This window comes from Lactuca saligna, chromosome 8 (assembly GCF_052625555.1).
Source record: "Lactuca saligna cultivar CGN05327 chromosome 8, ASM5262555v1, whole genome shotgun sequence".
NCBI lineage: Eukaryota > Viridiplantae > Streptophyta > Magnoliopsida > Asterales > Asteraceae > Lactuca > Lactuca saligna.
Genome location: NC_136424.1, coordinates 35,372,962 through 35,388,194, shown reverse-complemented (window position 1 = coordinate 35,388,194; position 15,233 = coordinate 35,372,962). Strand labels below are relative to the sequence as shown.

Genomic DNA, 15,233 nt, shown 5'->3' with positions numbered 1-15,233 from the left:
GTATTAGAAATATGATATTTTGCTCAAAAAAATGTATTAATTTTTATATTACTTAGGATTTTAAGGGGTGTGTATAAAAATAAAAAAAGGCATACAAATACAATTTTTTATATATAATAAAAATCCATTAATACTATGATAATTATTATAACCTATAATATTAGAAAAACATAAACACCGGAGGATTTAAAGTTGAAGATTACCTATAAATACTCTAATTGATATTGAAAGTCCGCATTAATTGTGTGATTTGGAATTTTCTCATATGTATCATGATGATAAATATAAAAAAACATTAATTAAATTGTTAATTATCAGAAATATTACTATAATTTAATAGGATGAATATTAATTATAAATAGTATTGTTTATAATTAATGTATTTTATATTTAATTATGATAATATTACACATAAAATTAATGTTTATCATATTTAATTACAATAATATTTTTTATAATTAATACTTCAATTAATGTTTCTTATAATGTAACGCTACAAAATTACCATTAAAATTTTGACTTAAACTTAATATTTGTTGCCATACTTTGATATCTACTTCATATGTTAGTATGGACAACTCCTTCATGAAATGATTTTCTATAAGAAATCTCCTCTATAATATTCTTATCTTTATCCTTATCCTTATCCCTAATAAATGAAAATAATTTTACCACATGTCACATTCTCATTAACTTGAACACATGTCATTTTCTAAAAGTTTTTGAATTATGTTTTTTCCACTTATTATTTTTTTGTATTTTTTATTTTCTTAAATTTAAAACCCATATTTTAGTGACATTTATATATGTAAAGTGGATCATTCTATTAAATTTCATAATAAATATTCTACAATCTTTCAAAGATCTTATATTATATGTTAAATTATTTATTTTATTTATTATAATCTTTGTATTTATATAAACTTATTATTTAAAAATATATATAATGCTTATATTTTTATATTAAACTTTTTTTTAAACTCATATAATATACAAGTTTCATACCAAGTATTCTTAATAACGAAGATAAATCATAAATATAATATCTAAAAATAAATGGATAAAATGCTCACTTTTAATGCAATGGTCAAAAGTTGGATTTCTTGAGAAAAGTTTTTTATTTTCCAAAAATATTCGGTTGTCAATTGTGGAGCATATTGGCAGGAATCATGCTTTTTAAGCACAATGTCGCATTTTCTAAACGCAAAGTCTAGTAGTCTATTCCCCCTTTGGAATTAGGTAGCAGTTGCGTTAATTTCTCTCTGTGTTTGCATGGCGACAGTGAAGACGATGGAGAAGCCAAACAAAAAGCAAGTGCTTCTCTTCTACTGCGTCGAAGCCGAAGAACTTGCTCGCAAAATCGCCGCTCAATCCGACCACATTCAGCTCCAATCCATCAACTGGAGGTCTTTCTTTCTTCTTTCACCACTTTTATATAAACTAAACTAAACTCTTCTTCATTCCGTTTGTCTATGCGAATTAGCCTTTCAAAATCTTCGTTTCACTCTCCTTTCACCTTACGGTTTTGTTATTGGAGCTCTGATTTTGATATCAAGTAGATTCGATTGCTCGATGAGGTGAATGGTTATGTTCTTTTCGTAGTTACTGTGTCAATTTGTGCCGTACTTCATCCGTCCTCCAAAAACCCCTATTTTGACTTAGGTTTTGTAAAATAGTGCTATTAAAATACAAAAATTAAACATAGAGGCTGTTTGTTACATTTTTCTTCACTATAAATTCCGATTCCAGTACTTCCAGTGCTGTAAAAGATGAACCCCTAAAATGCATGCAGATGGATGTTGAAGGATCTAATAATGTAATGTTCAATAGCTGAAAGTACCTACTGATTAGTAGCAGAGAGGCACAGAAAAATGAATTTATCCATAAATTTAGGGCAATGTACTTTGCAATTACTAGATATCAACAAACAGATGTTCCAAATCTCATTCTCTTGATTCATTTTCTTTCTTATTCCTATCATTGCTATGGTTTTGTCTTTTTAAATTGATGGTTATATCTATATACTATACCATGTTACAGGAGTTTTGATGATGGATTTCCTAACCTATTCATAAACAATGCACAAGATATCAGAGGGCAGCATGTTTCTTTTCTCGCATCTTTCAGCTCCCCATCTGTAATATTTGAGCAACTCTCTGTGATATTTGCACTTCCAAGGCTCTTTGTTGCTTCTTTCACTTTGGTGTTACCTTTCTTTCCAACTGGATCCTTTGAAAGAATGGAAGAAGAAGGAGATGTAGCTACTGCATTCACCATGGCAAGAATCTTATCAAACATTCCAATATCAAGAGGTGGTCCAACAAGCTTAGTCATATATGACATACATGCTTTACAGGTAAGTTTCTTAATATATATAATACTTAAAAGCATCATATTATGATACTTACATACTATTAAGCTAATGTTCATATATTCTTTGCAGGAAAGGTTCTACTTTAGTGACAATGTTTTGCCTTATTTTGAAACTGGGATTCCTCTCTTGAAGCAACGACTTCACCAGCTTCCTGATGCTGATAAAGTTAGCACTTGAATTTAATATAAAAAATTCTAAAATTTTGTATTTTTTTGCATACTAATGTGTTTCTTTTTTATGGTATTTCAGGTTGTAATTGCCTTTCCAGATGATGGAGCTTGGAAAAGATTTCACAAGCTCTTGGATCACTTTCCCACGGTGAGATAAAATTTTGATTTAGAAAAAGGGTAAAAATGGAAATTGGTTGATTTTTATATACAAGTTGTGGTGATGATATTGGGAATGACAGGTGGTTTGTGCAAAAGTGCGTGAGGGTGATAAAAGAATAGTAAGGCTGAAAGAAGGTAATCCTGAGGGATGTCATGTGGTGATTGTTGATGATTTGGTGCAATCTGGAGGCACTTTAATTGAATGTCAGGTACTACTTTTTTATATGTTTTTCTTTGGTGCTATGCTTATATATATATATATATATATATATATATATATATATATATATATATATATATAATAATGATTCTTGTGTTGCAGAAAGTCTTGGCAGCTCATGGTGCAACCAAGGTGAGTGCTTATGTCACTCATGCAGTGTTTCCTAAAAACTCTTGGGAGAAATTTACACATAAAAATGGTGGTAAGTATATCTCATTCTCTCATGTGTGTGTGTGTGTGTGTAGCATAAGTATGGATTGTTACTATGTGCAGAAAACTCGAGCAAGGGATTTGCCTACTTTTGGATCACTGACTCATGTTGTCCTACTGTGAAAAGCATTGAAAAGAAAGCTCCTTTTGAAGTCTTGAGTCTTGCAGGATCGATTGCAGATGCACTTCAAATATGACGTGCATTGGTTGGATTGTTTATGAATTCTGATGATGATGATGTTATGGATTGTTTAATGATTAAACAGAGTATTTATTGACTGTTGACTTGTGATTATCATGTAATCATGCATCTTTTCATGGGAGACTTGGAATCAACAATAACTTAGAATAACCATGTATTTTCCTTATTTTGGTTAGCTTACAACATCAATTTCTTAAGCATTATCACAAAAGATCCAAATTTCAAACTTGCTAGATGTTATAAAATACCTCCATAACCATATATATTACATATAACATCAATAAGATGATTATTTTGAAATTATGATCATGTCTTTGTACCATAACTTCACATCCTACAATAACAGTTACATCCGGGATCTGTTGCCTCACTTCTATACACTTGAAAACAGACCCTAACCACTATACTTCTAATTCACATATATAAATAAGTTTCAATTATTTTTAATTTACACAAAGCCACAATTTTGGACACAACCACTTCTTGCTCTCAATACAATAAACCGAATTCTCATTAGTGAAAAAATGCAACCAACTCCTTCAAAAGTAATTTTTGGTCAACTCTGGTTTTCTTCCAGGCTACTGTTGGAACTGTCGAATGAATCCACCGAGTAAGATCCGTCTGGTTGACGAATACATATGTTCATGTTATGGTATGGAATGGAATCCTGCAAGATTCAAATTGGGTTATGAATGGAGTTTGGAATAGTATCAGACATCATTTTATGGGAAAAAGAAAAAAGAACATAGTACCAGATAATCATTCCCTTGGGCCTCTGACTGGAATAGAATGGGCCTACACCATTTGTCCTCATTCATTAAACTTGAATTTTGAAAATGTGTTATGAGTGCCACTTTCCCTTGAATCCGTGCATATGCCAAAGTCGCAACCTTTTCACTGTTAAATTTCTCCCACTTTTTTCCATTAAATGCCTGGGACAACAAGTCAACAAAATTAAACTTGAATTTTGAAAATGTGTAAGGGTAGAAAAATAGTACCTCATAAAAGGAGATAATGTGTGAAGGAGACACCATGTTGATAAAAGCATAACCCACGTTGCATTTATTCTGTGAACATCAACGATCAATCAAATTACCCTTTTTTTTTGTCAATAAAGGTGATTTCTATTTCTTGGCTATATAAATTACCTTAAAATCAATCGGCAAATACACAAAGTCATAGGTACCCGTGTGGGTTTCATCAATGGCTGCAAGCAACATCTTTGAAGTGTACCTTATATCAAGAAAAAGAAAAAATTTAAAATAAATTACTTCACATAATAAATAAATAAAAAGATGGTTACTTTCTTACTTATTGGGAATATTCTTTATCATCAAAGTTGTCCTCATGTCTTCCCCACTAATAATCTTATCCAAATCAAGTTGATACTGCTTGTTATTGTTGTTGTTGTTCCCTAATTGAGTCACACTGGAGTCAACTCGCCGAATTCGATTCCCCACCAATAACCCATCATTCAATCCTCCTCCCCTTCCTTGATATGAAGTACCATTACCAAACAACATCTGTCCTTTACCAAAAGAACCCATCTGGCTTCCGTTATACATGAATGATCTCTCTGACCTGTCAAGAGGTATGCCAGGTGGCGCAGAGCCTACATGATGATGTGGTGGTCCCAGGAATGTACCATGCTGACTAGGACTAAACGGGCCCACCGGAGATGCCCGCCAAGAATTACTTTGGTGGTCAGAATAAGTAGTTGGACTACCCCACAGAAACTCAGGGCCAGACAGGGTACCAATACTAGAAGAAGGGTCAAATTTGGAATCAAGAAAAGATGATGATGTGTTATGATGATCAGGGAAAGATCTTGAACTTGATTGTTGATCTTTTCCAATTGGTGAAATTTTCATGGGGTTTGATATATGTGGTGGAAGTATGGATGCAAGCCCATGTAAAGGGGTGGTGTTCACAGGGCTAAGGGTTCCAAAACCTGATGACCAACTTCCTGCCAGGTGGCATTTTGCAAAAACAAAATTAATAAAAACAAAAAAAGGTGTTAACGATAAAAAGTAATAAGTTTTTAAATTACTAACCAGGTGGAGAGTTGATGACAGGTGAACCAACATGGTGCCATAAAGCTCGAGCTTCATCTTGTTCCAGTTCTTGACTCAGTTGTTGCATCATGCTACATAAATGTGAATTGGCAACTTTAGTCCCTCGTAAATTCCTTTTTAACTGTTGAAGTCCCTCCACTTATATATATATATACATATACATACCTTCTACGAGCACCACCAGGCCTGCTGTGTTCAAGTTTTATCCTTTTGCCAGCAATTTCACTCCCGTTTAGAGCTTTCAGTGCCACCTCAGCAGCTCTAACATCGTAAAATTCAATAAACTTATGGTGTCTCTTGTTTGGTGTTTCCCTAATCTGCTTAAAAAAAGTCAAAATGTATTCACAGAACTGAAGAAAGTAATTGAAGTCTTTGGAAAAGAAAGTCAAATGACAAATATCACCTCTTTGACTTCCCCATAAGCTGAAAATATGTGACGAAGATCATCACTGGAAATTGATGAATCCAAGTTGAAAACAACAAGAGTCCCTTGGTTAATATCTTTTTCTGATGGGTTATCCTGTATGTATATCAAAAACAAATACAAATAAGTAAATAACAACAATAATATTACATTTATGCCACAATTACAAAAAAACAAACCTTAGGGATAGAAAAATGAATGTCTAGCTTTCTTCTTCTCAGAGGCTTATTCTGAAGCTCCCTCATTGCAATTCGTGCATGTCGAATGTCATAATAAGATATCATCACAAAACCCCTGTGCTTACATGCAGTATAAAGATTTCTGATTTCTCCATATTCCTAAAAAAAAACCAATGTACTTTTCCATTAAAATGTTAAAAGAAAAGCGAAAGAATCTTGAAGAAGTACCTCAAAGAGGGATTTCAATTCAGAGTCTTCAACATTGCTATTGATATTCCTAACGAATAATGTTCTAGAAGGATGTTCACCATAAGGGTGTTCTCCAACAACAACTGTGTTCCCACTATTGAGGAGATTAATACCAATTAAAGGGACACCATCAGAAATGGTTAAATTTGAGAGGCCAAATCGAATTCCATCATGGGAATCAAAATCCATTTCCATTCCACCTCCACTTTCAAATAAGTCATCTTCCAAATCCTCCAATTGAGTAGGTAAATCACCAAGGTCAAAATCGTCCGTTATGCCTGCTAATAGCTCATCTTCATCACCAGGAAGCATGCTTCCTGTTAAACTGTTTGTGATATCACCAACTGTATGTGTATCTTCACTTCCACCTTCAACAGATTGTTTATTGGATTGTGAGTCAACAAGATTTTAACCAAATGTTGTTTTAAAGTAATATGATAAAACTGATTAACATAATCAATAATCAATTAACCATTATACATTTTTCATGTGGAATGACAGGTAATGAGCTTGAAAACAAGCTTATGTCACTTGTTGCTTGATATTTATCCTTTGTGTGGCGAATCCCCCATTCGTTTTCCATTTCTTGAAATATTGTTGAGGCAAATTGAGCTTCTAGGTGACCTGTATGGAAAAGATAATATATATTATTGTTCATTTGTTTGTTATATCAGTATATGATAAGAAGAGATATATCATATAAGTATATAACCACTCACCTGAAACAGAATTTTGTAGATGATGCTCCATTGAGTTACTTTCTGACACCTATTTGCAAAAAGATGTTGTATCATTTTCAATGTCATAATCAACATAAAGATTTTAGTTTTCTGACTCTGAAATGTTTCTATTCTACTAATGTTTGTAGTTGAAAGTAACTACTGATGTTTTTTTTCGAAATAAGTTTGACCAAATTTCAACTAAAAAGTACTCCGTTTGACTGCATAAAAATGGATTCAACAAATATGTTTGTCAAATAGGTTATAACTTCAAACTACGTAATTATGTCATCTGTCAAAGAGGATCTAAGTTCAAATTTTGGCAAAAAAGAGAGGAATTCAAAGGATATCTTGAAATAGAAATGGTTTGGGGTCAAATATGGACTACTTTTGGGGATCAGAATCAACAACCCTTTATAGTAAATTCACTAATCACTACATCATAACTTCAACTTCAACTACAAATCAACATCAAAACATATTGAAGGTTCATATGATACTTAACCCTCCACCATGGAAAATACGATCACGAACATTAGTAGAAAAAAACCCTCAATCAAAATCACGCAAATATCTTTAAGAACAGTTGTATATACAGTCTATTAGATAGATTTAGTCGTAGATTATGGACTTATATGGAAGGAATCGGAAATTTTTACAGAGAAACACTCAGGTCAACAACATTCGATGATCGGATAAACCACATATACACCAGAAAACAACAAATATGTGAAAAAGTCCATGAAACTTACACAATCACTTGACTCTTCTGCCAACAACCACAAACAGCTAAAACTAAAAACGAAAAAACAAAATATTCAACTGCGATCATCCATCCATACTTCATAATCAATCAAACAAAGAAGAGGAAAAAGCGAACTCACCTCAGGCTCAGGCTGTAAGACAAATTACTTGCACCAAGAACACACGAAGCTCGCAAATAATAAATGCAATTGAGTTGAAGGGGAATCTTGTATTGGATTAAGATTAAGAGAACAGTTCCGTAGAAGCAGAGAAAATGTGTTTCGTATACTCATCTACTTCCTTCCCTCCCGCCGGATGAAAATGAAAAGAAAGAGATAGAGAAAGAGAAAAAGCTCAAACATTTGACCTTATGTTATGCTTGCTTGTGGTGTCGACGCCTATGATTGGAGGGTGATATAGAGTCTTGCAACACCAAATTATTGAGCACCGATGACGATGAACGAGATATTTTTGAACAATTTTTTATTCAGTTGCGCAAAAATAGGAACCAAATTCATTCTTGATTTCTTGCGATCTTTTCTATTTAGTATTATTATTATTATTATTATAATAATAATTATTATTTATAAATTATAATATGACATATCTATATTTTCTTACCATGATCCGATAATATATTAATATAACCTGTAAAATTTATAAATACACTCTATTTTTGGCTCGTATTAAAAGCATATTTTATTTACTTATAATATGTATCCATAATAACAAATAATATAAACTACGGATAATGGAAAAAAAGCCTTGATCGATGAAGTGGATTAGTGGATATGAAAAGATTCCTCATGAGATTTGTGCTATTTAAGAATTAATATAAATTTAAATTATACTTAATTTGGTGATATAATCATATAAGTAAAGACAAAAAATCGAAATATTATAATGAAATCGATTAATACATGAGATAATGATATAAGCAAGAAATCATTGTCATGTACATCATCACATTTAACTTGCCTAATCTGTTTATCCAATGACATAAGCGAGACACTTTTTGCTGAAACAAAGAATTAATATGCTAGAGCAACATTTCAACAACATAAATGAGACAAATAAAGAAAAAATCATGTTAGTTGTTTTATTAACATTTAAAATGTTTAGCCGTTCGGAAAAAAAAATGTTTAACTCGTCGTTATCTAATTTTATTTTTAAACTACTTCTTAATTCAATCTATGTCCATTGCGGAACTTGAACCTTCAAACTCAATAATAGATGACAACACCAGATAGCATTGGATTAGAAGTCTTTTGGTAAGATCTTGTTACAAATTGATGGTTTTTGAAGAGATGGTTTTGGAGGTATGAAATTCAAATGAAATTTATTCTCTATCTTAATATGATGGTGTGTGTTGTAACAACTGATTGAATTTATTTTTATTGTAAACAAAAAACTATTCAACTCGTCAATTTAATGAAATCACCCATAGATGAGTGTTGAACAAGAAACAAAAAAAGGTTTTTAGTCATTCATGGAGAAAATCAAACAATCAAAAATGTAATTTAACAACCATATCAAGCTCATTAAACTAAAGTTTACCAAAATGATGTTTTAAATGAGTTCTCCAAGCTTATTTGTCTCCAAATTGTGATTTTTTTGCTTGAAAAGTCAGGATTAATAGTAGTTCTGACCTAAGTAGGTATTTTATAGGCTCAAAACCGATATTTCACATCCACTCGACTAAGTAATTTTTTGCACGTAATTCCACTCAACCGAGTGACCTTCAAAAACATATAATTTGCTTATTCTTCATTGACTCAACCGGGTGGAAGTCAAGCGGAAAGCCTACTGGGATGAGTACGTCATTTCTTCGAAAAAAATTACTTTTTTAATTTTTCTTCAAGTTTCAAGAAATTTGATATCTAACACCTCAACATCATCCTAAACATGATCTAGTCGTTAATTGTCTTGAAAATTAAGTAGTATGAAAATAAAAAGATTCAACCAATCTATAAATAAAGTCCTGAAAATGTCAAAATGCATGAATTGTAACACTTGCATGCAATACAGATGCATGAAACAAATAAAATACATCTAACGAAGATCCAATATTTTTTTTATTAAGTTTAAAACAATAAGTCTAGTTAGATGTCAGTACAACATTATTGATAAAGTGTAACGTCTCAATTTTCACAATAAAATTTTCATTTTTAATTTAAGACAGACTCATTTCCATAAGGTTATAATTAAGATAAAACCATTTTGTTCATAAATAATAATCCAAATCTAAGTAATAAGGAAAACATTATGGAATCTCAAATCATAAAATTGGTTATGTGTGTATACAGTCACGCCTTTGACTTCTCACGGTTCGAAGAATGCAAGATCCCAAAAATTTCAACAAATTTCAACTTTTCAAAATATGTAACATCCTGTTTTGGAGTACATTGGGCGTACGTGTGTATATGCTTGGCATACTCATGCGCGTGACTTTTAAGCGGAGCCACCTAGTACGTTGGGCGTACCAGAGGGTAAGATGGGCGTATTAGGCCCAGAGTGCAAACCCTAATTTAGGGTGAGTCCCATATATAAGGGATATGATGGCCTCATTCCTGTCCACCATTCCCAGAGAGAAAACCCTAAGAGTGCCCTAACCCTCGTTCTAGAGCTTGTGTGTGTGTGTGTTTGAGCCTTGAGAGTTTTTGTGTGGTTTTGAAGAGAATAGGAGGTCTTGAAGAAGAAGGAGTTGGAGTCCAAGCTTCTAGATCCAAGCAAATCTGAGTGGGGAACTTCTTGTTGAGGTATAAAGCTTCACACTTTGTCGCTCTTTTGTTATGAGCATGTTATTTGAGTATTTTAGGGTTTTGTCCCAAAAAGGTGGAAACTTGATGAGATATTGAACTCCAGAGACTAGGACCAACCCCTTTTGAGCATATGAGTAGTGTAATGTCATAAAAATCCAATCTTGGACGTTGAAATCACTCCATGCATGAGTTATGAACTCCCTTGAGGCAAAAGAGTGTATATTTTGAGGTTGGTGACCTTTTCATCCATGCAAAGGCTTAAAGTCACTGAATTTATGGGTTAGGAGCTATTAGAGAGTCTGGATCTATGAGATAAGCCAAGGTCTTAATTGTTTAAGACCAAATGAGTGAGAATGAGGAAACTGGAGAGTACGCTCGGCGTAAATCCAGTACACACGACGTAGGGGTTGCGCATCCCCGATGCCTGCATGGCAGCCGAGTACGTGCAGCGCAGAGATTGAGTACGCACAGCGTACTCCCTGCCGTTGACTTTTGTTGACTTTTAGGGTTTGGTCAAATTGTGGACTATTAAGCCTATGGAGGGGTAAAATGGTATTTTACCCTTCTGTGAGTGTAGAAGAGTGAGTCTAGCTTCTTGATGGCCAATATTAATTAGGGATAATTATTATGTGTTAGGCGGAGGCTAGATCGGTGGGTTGAGTTCGAGATTTCCGAGTACGAGGCTTTCACTTGCTAGCTTACGAGGTGAGTCTTCTCACTATACTTACCTTGAGTGGTGTAACGCCCGTGTTTCTGGGCTAGACATTAATACTGATGTAATAGTCTAGGTTAACCTTTGTAACTCATTTTGAAATAATAAGAATGTATTATTTGAGTATTATGTGTTTTATGCTTAATTGTGTGACTTAAATGAATTAAGAACAATAATAAACATAATAAAAAAATATTAGATAAAACCCATATCGATACAAAAAGACGTAATAGTCGTGACAAGGATTCTAAATATATAAAGAATGTCGAAATCCGAGTTATAACGAAGAAGTTATGACCTGTTGAAGTTTCGCGACAGAACCGGTACGACATTGCATGACGTAAATAGTGAGTTTACGATAGAGCGATATTTAGCCATAGTGATCTAAACGAAATTCATAGAATACATTAAACCGAGAGCGTGCATAAGAAGAACGTCTAAATCTGACTACGTATGAGGAAGTTATAATTTTTCTAAGTTTCGACTTAACGGTATGCAGCCCAAAGTTCAGATTTGAGATCGAGTGAGTTTTATCCGAAACAATCTAACGAGAAGCAAAGATCTCATCGATAGTAGTCCAACGGTAAAAAAGACAGACGAAACAGACGTCAAATGAAGGAGTTATGAATTTCTAACGGAGTTTTTCTGTTTTGTCCTACTAAAAATAATATAATAAAAGTTAAAGTCAAAATTGTCCGACAGAGTCTAAACGAGAGTTGTAGAGCATAATCTCACCTACGCGTGGATATAATGAACGTCAAAAACGAAGCTCATATGCGAAAGATATGAATTTCTGAAGTTCGGGGCACGAACTTCAACCCTTGTGTTAGAGCTCACGACATGAGCAGGTGATGGATGACTTCCAGGGAAAGTGGCTTAATGAAGAACGCCATGACATATCGAGCTCACGACGTGAGCACTTGTAGCTCACGACGTGAGCATAGAAATTCAGCTCCCTATAAATAGAAGTCGAGTCCATCCGAATTGGTTGCTCAATTTCTCTCCTCTCACTCCACATTACCTCGATTTATGTGCAAGTTATACCACCGAAGCCTCGGTATCATCCCAACACTCGAAGAGAGTCCCGAAGCTCCGAAGATCCCGAGGAAAAGAGTTTCGAGCTGAAGCTCTGCCCGTGAGAAGTATGCTTTTTGTGAAGCATCCCGGTTTCGCCGAAGAATACTGTTTTAAAGAGTCGTAGTGTTGTCCGAGCATCGTCTTATCAAGTGAGTGCATAGTCCCTTTCATATACACGATTTTAATACAAGTATTGACGAATGTATTTGATATATGATATGAGTAAAGTGTGCAGTCGCTTCCTGATAATACACATATATGAATTATACTCTATGGAATATGTGTTATGTGTATATGTATCATTTGTTATTTGGAATGAGTATTGAATTAACATGCTATACAATTTTTAATCTATGTATAAAATATGTATATTATATCTACTAATATGTTGAGTAGAACATGGGTAGATAGTTGGTGTGTGATGAAATAAAAATGATGAGAGGCCTCGATGTTGTTGTTAATCTAGTCATCTAGCAGAGTATGGATTATGACCACAGACTCTTTCTAGACTTTCCAGTAGGAATGTTGGCAGGTTCATAACCTGTAGGTGTTGTGAACGATGTGTTCACCGGTGTACTCTATCCCCCTCATGGTTGCCTTTAGGACATCTATTATCGAGGAACCCCCTTTGCAGTAATGTCCATCCCGATGAAAATCCTAGATTAGGTCTCTGGTAATAGATGTTGTTTTAGGGACGTAAAGTATGGATAACGGGAATGTGTATTGTTGGTTGGTGAAATTAAATATAATTATTTATTGTGGGTTGAAAACCATATATGCTCACCAGTCTCCCAAGCCTGACCCGCTCAGTTTTATTTGTATTATAGGTAGTGGCGCGAGACCATAAGATGGATTAATCATCAAGTTATTTTGTTTATAGGCCAGTAGTTGTATATAACTTTTGTAAGGCTTATAATGTGCCGTTTATGCTTTTCGTCTGTATCGGAACATGACATCCTGAGTTTTGTTATATATGAAAATACATTTCTGTAAGGAATGCTTTGATAAATTTTATTTATCATATTTTGTTTTGGGAACAAATTCCGCAACTCTTTTAAATCAAAGGATTACTCTGAAAATTATTTTAAAAGCATAAATTAAATTGGTCTTTTATGGGTGTGATTTTGGGGATGTCTTAAGTGGTAACTTATGTGTGACCAGAAGGTCTTTTATGTATGTGTTGTGTATTGAGATATTCTGCTATTTGTTTTGTGATATGCTTACTGTGCATTATATTGAGTTGATGAGTTAAGGGACCAGAGGGTCCACTTGAGTTGTGGGACCGGAGGGTCCCATTGAGACACATCGACCGGAGGGTCCTACAGAGTTATAGCCTCGAGTGGCTAATCTGTTGTATGTGGTATTTTGGGGAACTCACTAAGCTTCATGCTTACCGTGTTATGTGTTATGGGTTTCAGGTTTTTCTCAGGATCGTAGGAAGGCACCGGCTCGATTGTACACACCAGAGAAAGAGTTATGATTTGAGGATCCTGGATTATTATTAAATAAATATAGAGTTGTGTTTTGTAAATAAATTAAATGGGATTTTTGTGAAACATGATATGAGAATAATGTGAATTTTTAAATGAAAAAATTTTGTTTGAAAATTTACGTCATTCCAAGTTGGTGTTAGAGCCTTTGTTTGAGGGATTCGGATGGACCTTCGGGTATATCTAGACTCAAACTGAGGATTTGAGAAAAAAAATTCAAAGGAAATGATTTTTCTGAAATGGGCAAGTGTTTCAAAGAGAAAAACGAGAAGGAGCAGTGTGTACAATCAGCCAGAGCCCAAACGGTGAATTCCCAAAATACCCTTATTTGTTTGTGTTATAAGTTCTTATTGAGATATTAGTGATGCATGCTAGAAGATAGGCTAGGTGTTTCATACTTTAGGGCTAGCGTTGCCTGATTTATGATACCTTAGCCTAGGAATGTTGCTATCTGTGATGTGCCTGAGTAATCTGCGGAGTAAGAGTATACCACAGGAATCTTTTAGAGAGAGAGCTTTGAGGAGTAATCTAGGAGAGATACCTAGATGAGCATCGAAGGAGCCTACTGAGAGGGTAGTTAGATACCGCAAGGGGTAGAGTTACTTGGGTTCGGTGATACTTTTCGAGAGAGATTAGAGCAATAGAGTTCTAACCTAGAGTGGTTTTACGTGTCACTTGAGATTATTCGATGCTCGAATGTTGCTTGCTTTGTGCTTTGTGGAACTCTTCATGATGGGAGTCATCTACTAAGTGAATATAATGATATTCAGGAGGTAGATGACTGGCACCATAAGGAGATCTTCAGCAGCTGATGGCGGATAAGTGAAGGGACCTAGGAAGAACCTAAGGAGTGGCCTTAGTCAGATGAGTACGCTGATAGAGGAGAGTATTCACTGGGAAGCGACCAGTTTTAATGGGATTGGTGATCGAGAGGGTTAAGGAGTTGCTTAGGAATTATGGGACGATCCGGGTGGAAAGTACGGGTAGATGTGGCAGGTAGTATGGGCCCGTACTACTGAAAGCAGAAAACTCGTACTCGAATCAGAGAGAATACCAGAGGTCTTAAGTAGAAGATTGAGAGGTGATCACATGGTTCGAGTACCATGATTCGTGGCGGTTAGTGCTTCTGGTTTTACTAGTTGTCCCATGGTGGTTGTCTAGTCTGAGATCGGGTAACAGAGCGTGGGGCCAGAGGTCCATGTCAAGCAAGTTTTAATAAAGTACACCTATAAAGGGAAATCAAGTTCATTTCCGAGTAATTTTATTGGTGAGATGTTAATTGGAGTCGCAAGGCTCAGGGATGAGTAGAGATGATGCTTATTGGAGGATCGAGGTCTGAGTCAAGCCATCGGCTGATGGATGAGACGTCACCTTCTGTGGCAAGAGTTGCGTTGTCCCGTTTTCTGGGGGAAGCGAATGAGATATCGAGTTTCCAATTGCAGAGTTTGGAGGGAAAACCCCATGGGA

At 34.6% G+C, this 15,233-nt stretch overlaps 2 protein-coding genes across 3 annotated transcripts; one reads left to right on the top strand and one right to left on the bottom strand.

Annotated features, from left to right (window-relative positions):
* The first annotated feature begins 1,152 nt into the window (after window positions 1–1,152).
* Window positions 1,153–3,485, top strand: LOC145012755 (ribose-phosphate pyrophosphokinase 4). Its single transcript, XM_078971542.1, has 7 exons — window positions 1,153–1,406; window positions 2,041–2,356; window positions 2,444–2,539; window positions 2,624–2,692; window positions 2,784–2,912; window positions 3,026–3,125; window positions 3,197–3,485. Exons 1-7 carry the CDS (start codon window positions 1,273–1,275, stop codon window positions 3,328–3,330), a joined length of 978 nt encoding a protein of 325 aa, XP_078827668.1. The 5' UTR covers window positions 1,153–1,272; the 3' UTR covers window positions 3,331–3,485.
* Window positions 3,486–3,554: 69 nt separating this feature from the next.
* On the bottom strand, window positions 3,555–8,210 carry LOC145012754 (protein MEI2-like 2). Of its 2 annotated transcripts, XM_078971541.1 has the most exons (14): window positions 7,866–8,210; window positions 7,734–7,776; window positions 6,982–7,030; window positions 6,743–6,886; window positions 6,242–6,630; window positions 6,014–6,172; window positions 5,814–5,930; window positions 5,576–5,727; window positions 5,390–5,481; window positions 4,647–5,301; window positions 4,484–4,568; window positions 4,334–4,402; window positions 4,088–4,267; window positions 3,555–4,002 (listed from the first exon to the last, which is right to left on the bottom strand). In XM_078971541.1, the coding sequence occupies exons 3-14, from the start codon at window positions 7,010–7,012 to the stop codon at window positions 3,892–3,894; spliced, it is 2,184 nt and encodes a 727-aa protein (XP_078827667.1). In that variant the 5' UTR covers window positions 7,013–7,030; window positions 7,734–7,776; window positions 7,866–8,210; the 3' UTR covers window positions 3,555–3,891. The 2 variants fall into 2 exon arrangements, with proteins under 2 accessions (XP_078827667.1, XP_078827666.1); XM_078971540.1 differs by lacking the exon at window positions 7,734–7,776.
* Window positions 8,211–15,233: the final 7,023 nt, after the last annotated feature.

Bases quoted from the DNA above. Each gene is read 5' to 3' on its own strand.
- LOC145012755 (XM_078971542.1), top strand. From the start codon at position 1,273: ATGGCGACAGTGAAGACGATGGAGAAGCCAAACAAAAAGCAAGTGCTT. The intron at 1,407-2,040 runs GTCTTTCTTTCT...ACCATGTTACAG, and splicing joins CTCCAATCCATCAACTGGAG to GAGTTTTGATGATGGATTTC. The intron at 3,126-3,196 runs GTAAGTATATCT...TACTATGTGCAG, and splicing joins ATTTACACATAAAAATGGTG to AAAACTCGAGCAAGGGATTT.
- LOC145012754 (XM_078971541.1), bottom strand. From the start codon at position 7,012: ATGGAGCATCATCTACAAAATTCTGTTTCAG. The intron at 5,482-5,575 runs GTATGTATATGT...ACATTTATGTAG, and splicing joins CCTGGTGGTGCTCGTAGAAG to CATGATGCAACAACTGAGTC. The intron at 4,268-4,333 runs GTACTATTTTTC...TTGTTGTCCCAG, and splicing joins ACATTATCTCCTTTTATGAG to GCATTTAATGGAAAAAAGTG.